The sequence below is a fragment of the Bison bison genome, unplaced genomic scaffold, assembly GCF_000754665.1.
Source record: "Bison bison bison isolate TAMUID 2011002044 unplaced genomic scaffold, Bison_UMD1.0 scf7180017864139, whole genome shotgun sequence".
In the NCBI taxonomy this organism is placed as follows: domain Eukaryota; kingdom Metazoa; phylum Chordata; class Mammalia; order Artiodactyla; family Bovidae; genus Bison; species Bison bison.
Window position 1 is genome coordinate 6,363,918 of NW_011494711.1, and position 5,352 is coordinate 6,369,269.

At 45.2% G+C, this 5,352-nt stretch overlaps 1 protein-coding gene across 6 annotated transcripts in view; it reads left to right on the forward strand.

Moving 5' to 3' along the window:
* Positions 1-1,563: 1,563 nt before the first annotated feature.
* The window catches only part of RIF1 (replication timing regulatory factor 1), a 57,402-nt gene continuing 53,613 nt past the window's right edge, over positions 1,564-5,352 (forward strand). For 5 of the 6 annotated variants that reach the window (XM_010839972.1, XM_010839975.1, XM_010839976.1 and 2 more), the window contains exons 1-3: positions 1,564-1,690; positions 2,074-2,187; positions 3,149-3,227. In XM_010839972.1, coding sequence (XP_010838274.1) covers positions 2,084-2,187; positions 3,149-3,227 — 183 coding nt within the window. In that variant the 5' untranslated portion in view covers positions 1,564-1,690; positions 2,074-2,083. Of the gene's footprint in view, positions 1,691-1,814; positions 1,914-2,073; positions 2,188-3,148; positions 3,228-5,352 lie in introns of those variants that run through there. The other variant, XM_010839973.1, reaches the window with a different exon arrangement.

Here is a 5,352-nt window from a genome sequence, read left to right on the forward strand (position 1 = left end):
CACAAGAAATCCACAATACTGAGATCTCAATCCAAAGCAATGCTGTCCATATATTTCAGTCTAATAACCTTTTTCCCTTCTTAAGTATCTGTGTTTTGCCAAAATGCAGAAAATGAGCAAATTCCCCTCCAAATGTTTAAGGATTTGCTACCAGACTGCATTGAAAAGCTTTCTCCTCCATTATGTCTAAAGTGTCTCTACATTTCATCCAGACACAGCTTTAAACTATTTCCTAAAATCTTTAATTTCCACAGCTTGGCTCACAAGGACTTGTGTGTCTCCTCTCTCTTCCTTCATCTTTTTGTTTAAGAAACATGCTGTGAGAGCTTGGTTTGGTAGACGCTTTGCTAGGTGCCGGAGAAGGCAATGGCACCCCACTCCAGTACTCTTGCCTGGAAAATCACGACTGAAGTGACTTAGCAGCAGCAGTAGCAGTTGCTAGGTGCAGATAACACAGAGCAGGGCAAACCACAGCCCTGAATTCAGTACAGCTGATAAGTACAGTGTGGATAAGTAGAGGCTCAAGCCGGGTGCCTGCACCCATGAGACCAGGGTGGAAAGACCAGTTGCTCTTGGGCCTTAGATCCTATTTTAAAGTAGATACAATTTTGAGTGCAGCGGGAAGTGCTCAGAGGTCTATAAAAGGGGTAAGGACTTTCATTCCTCGGTGGCTCAGACGGTGAAGAGTGCTGGAGACCTGGGTTCAATCCCTGGGTTGGGAAGATCCCCAGGGGAAGGAAATGGCAACCCATTCCAGTACTCTTGCCTGGAAAATTCCATGGACTGAGGAGCTTGGTAGGCTACAGTCCATGGGGTCCCAGAGTCGTACACGACTGAGCGACTTCACTTTCAATGACTTTCATTAAGGGTATAAGTAGGTTCTCCAAGTATTAAGTCTCCAAGAGTTAAGTGTTAATCAAGTCCCACCCTTCAATACCTGAGGCCAATTAGAAGAATGTAGATCCTAAATCGACTGAATCAGAATATCTAAGGCGGGAGGGGGTGGGGGGCAGAAGCAAGCAGTTGAATCATGAATATGCTCCCGGCCATTGTTATGTACTGTTAAAACAGGAGAGCCTCTGGCCTCTTCAACGTTTTCTCACTTGGCTTTCACCTGAAGTCGGTACTATTATCATCCATATTTTACACAGGAGGAAGTTGAGGCATAAAAAAGTTGATTAACTTGCCAAGGTGACGCGGAAGTAGGGTTGGAATCTAGACCAATCTAAACGCTGCTCTTAAATATCAGAGTACAGTTATCTCCTGTTGTTAAATGATTTGTTGCTAATACTTCAACAAATACTGGACTTGCAGTTTGAAGATCCACTAAATTTAGTCTGGTGAACTTGGCGATCCGCTTACATTTTGAATTTCAAGTTTCTAGATGGTAAAATTTGGGCCCAACCTCCCTCCCCACCCCGCAAGGTGACCTGAGGGGTAGGGCGGGACAACAAGGCGGGGAATGGAGGCGATCGATGATTTGGGCACTCCGCCCCCTGTTGGATTGGCTCGAGCCTCTCCCGCTAGGCCTGTTTTACTCCCGCGCACTCCGGGGCCCGCCCCCGCCGCCATCTTGGTCGAGGAGGGAGCGGGCCGCACGCGGGAGTAAACAGCCCGAACTGGGAAAGTGGAGCTGTGGCCACGTCCGGGTGCTGCAGGGCAGCGGCGGAGACGACGCAGGCCTATCCTCGTACGTCGGGGTGAATGCTGGGGTGTCAGTGCTAGGCGGCGGGGAACCTTCAGCCTGATCAATCTCCGCCCCCTCGCGGCGAGACGCCTCGTTCCCCGGGCTTCTCCCGCCCCCAGCTGGTCTCCTCCCCCTGTTGAAAGCTGCCCGGGAAAGTGGTGGCGGGAGCGGGTCGGGACCGGAGCGCGGCGTGGCCCTGGGTGCGTGTTGCGGCGCTCAGGGGAAGGTTAGGCCTTTGGGTTTGTGCGCCAGGGACCCCGGTGTAGACGCGGTGGGGCTGTGAGCCCGCGGCGGGAGCGCGGGTCTGGGGCCCGGACTCACGCCGGGCCGCCCGGGTCGGTTTCCATCGGTCACCGGATTGTCTCCTCTTCCGGTCCGGGCCTCAGGGTGGCCGACATGACGGCCGCGGATCAGAGCCCCCTGGCACCGCTGTTGGAGACTTTGGAAGACCCTTCCGCCTCCCTTGGAGAGCAGACCGACGCTTACCTGACCCTGACCAGGTGAGGCCTGTTGGGGGCGGATGGGGGTGGGGCGCCCTGGGGGGTCGTAGGGGGAAGACAGTCCGGGTGCTGCACGCCGAGCGAGTTTGTGTATTCAAGAAGCTTTGCAGCTTGTGGGGGGACGCCGGGGTCGCTAGTGAGGCGAGGTGGGGTGGGGGGTGCGTGCTGGGTGACATTCCGGGGTGCAGGTGCTGCTGCCCTTACGGTGTCTGTTTGGAATGAGGAAGCCTGCACGTGTGTCTTGTAAGAGGAGGATTAAGAAAAGTTTGGGAGGGATTTGGCCAGAGTAGTGGTTTTTCAGTGTAAGCCACCTGTATTTCGGGACAGTGGGGAAACCCAGAATTGGTTTTTTAATATAGAGCAATAACTCGAGTTTTATTTAACCGCAAGTGCTTCGCACTGTTTTCTCCCCTGCAGACTGTTTTTTTCCGACTTATCTGTCGGTTGTTTGGAAATTGATACAAAATGATAAATGTTTAGTAAGTTTTAGTAAATTTGTAATTAGCGATAGGTTTCCTTGTTTCCTCTTCACCTAGCGAAGCTGTCAAAACGTGTACTGTGTGGATGCACAAGTTATTCTGAGGTTTATTCGCGTTTAGTTGTTGTTTAGTCGCTAAGTTGTGTCGAACTCTTTGCGACCCCATGCACTGTAGCCCACTCTATCCATGGGATTTTCCAGTCAGGAATACCGGAGTGGGTTGTCATTTCCTTCTCCAGGGGATCTTCCCTAGCCAGGAATCGAACCCACGTCTCCTGCATTGGCCGGCAGATTCTTTACTGCTGAGCCATCAGGGAAGCTTCACTTTTTCAGATGTATATCGCATTAAATATTCTTAAGTATCTTAAGTACTGGATCAATTTGCCAATGTTCTAACATGATGTTTAAAAAGATTGTGCAGGTATTTCATAGTTCATTTTTGTATCTGCCATTTGCATAAACAATGCTCTTTCTGCTTTTAAGTCGTATGACTGGAGAAGATGGAAAAGAAATCATTACAGAAATTGAGAAAAAACTTCCTCAGCTATTTAAAGTTTTAAAGGTACGTATCTGTGTTGTAAATAGTAAATAGTTTTTTTTTTACTTTGTGGAGGGAAAAAGATTTTGCTAACTCAAAAACTTTGACTCTAAAATAAAATAACAGGGATATTATAGTACTATTTGAGGACTTGCAGTGTATCAAGTGCTGTCTGATTTTCTTGTTTTCTCTTAATCCTCCCTGTCCAGCTGAGGCTCCTCTTTAATCCCCACTTTGCAGAAGAAATGGGTTTAATGTGTGTAAATTTAGCTGCGGTGACCACTTGAGTCCAAAACTTTCACTCTTAATAGAACAGTGCTTCTAAATGATTCTGTAGTTTTGTCTTTGATCTACTGTGTCGGTAACATTCATTTTTTTATCTTCACTCACCCATATTTCTGCCATTCTTGCTTGGTTAAAAAACAGTTATTATGCTTATCTTGTTTGCTTGTTTATAGGGAGGTTGTGTAGTTTAGCATCAAACTGAGGACATATATTCTTGTTCTCGTTTGAGTATACTGTGGCTTTGTGGCTTTCCTAAACACCTAACTTAATTTCCTTGTTTTTGGAATGAAGAGGTTGAACTAAATCTCCAAAGTCCCTTTGAGTTCTTATTTTTATGACCCTGTTTTTGTGCTTCTACATGGAAGTAGTCTAAAGGTGTTTATTGCACACTTAAGCATTATTTTTGTCTAAATATTGAGGCACTGGGGATACTGCCTTGCCTAACCTTAAATATTCTTATAGCCTTCAGTTCTTTTTGTTCATATAAGGAGGAACTTTACTGTGTAGTAGTTCAAGACTTAGCCATAAGTAAACAATGTTAATGGTATTATCCCATTTTTCTTTGTCGTTTTCACATTCCAGTACTGTTTGATGTGATGATGACATGTATCATCTATTTGGTATTTGAGAGTATGTAGGATCAGGAAATCATTTACATGCAATTTGAATCAAGTTGCATTGTTTGTAAATAGAGTTGGTAACTAAAATGCCTGATGAATAATTATTTGGAAGCCTGTGGGTGGTTAATGATAGGATGATCAAAAGTTGATCACACATATGCTAGCTGCTATTTAGGAGATGCAGTATTAGCTCTCATAGTCTTCAGTGTGTAAGACTTCATCTATTTGTGATTATCTGAACAGATTGCCTTAATATCCCATGTATCTCAGGGTTTAGTATTTTGAATGTTTGGTTGGATTAATTATAAAATGGGTGCTCCAAGGAAGTGTCTGTTCTTATATATGACTGCTAACATTTACCATTCTTCCTAGTCAAGCATAGCAAATAGTTGAAGATTTCTTGGATATCTGATTTTAGAAGCAAGGGGGAGACTTGATACATTAGTTTGGAATAGGAAATGGTACCAAGAAAGATGCAAGGTTACAAGTAAATGTAGGGTTAGGAACAAATGGAAAGACTTTTGCCTTTGACAGATTTGAGATTTTATAGCTTTTACATGTAGAATATGGGGTTGAGCTTTGAACTCCAAATGGTCATGGATTCAGAATCTTCTATCTGAAGTATTGAGATGACGTTTAAAGCCACTTGCACTTTAGCTACTTAGTGAATGTTACTTCTAACTCCTTCCCTCTCTGTTAGAGGTGGTGTTCCACTCTATAGCTGAATGTCAGCTTTTGCCTTTGAATCTTTGCTTACTTTATGTAAGTTTTGCTCCTACTTTTACTTCTTTTCTAGTGTCTTCACCATCTTCATTTGTTGCCCCCCGACTTTTTTTTTTTTTTTTTGCTTTCAGGTGTGCAGAGATGCTCTTTTTTTTTTTAAAGGAAAATTCTTAGCTGATCTCCACATAGTTTCCCTCTTTCTTTGTCAAGCTGTATCCCTGGTCTCTAAATCTTCAGTTCAGTCACTCAGTTGTGTCTGACTCTGCGACCCCATGAATCGCAGCACGCCAGGCCTCCCTGTCCATCACCAACTCCCGGAGTTCACTGAAACTCACATCCATCGAGTCGGTGATGCCATCCAGCCATCTCATCATCTGTCATTCCCTTTTCCTCCTGCCCCCAATCCTTCCCAGCATCAGAGTCTTTTTCAATAAGTCAACTCTTCACACGAGGGGCCAAAGTACTGGAGTTTCAGCTTTAGCATCATTCCTTCCAAAGAACACCCAGGGCTGATCTCCTTT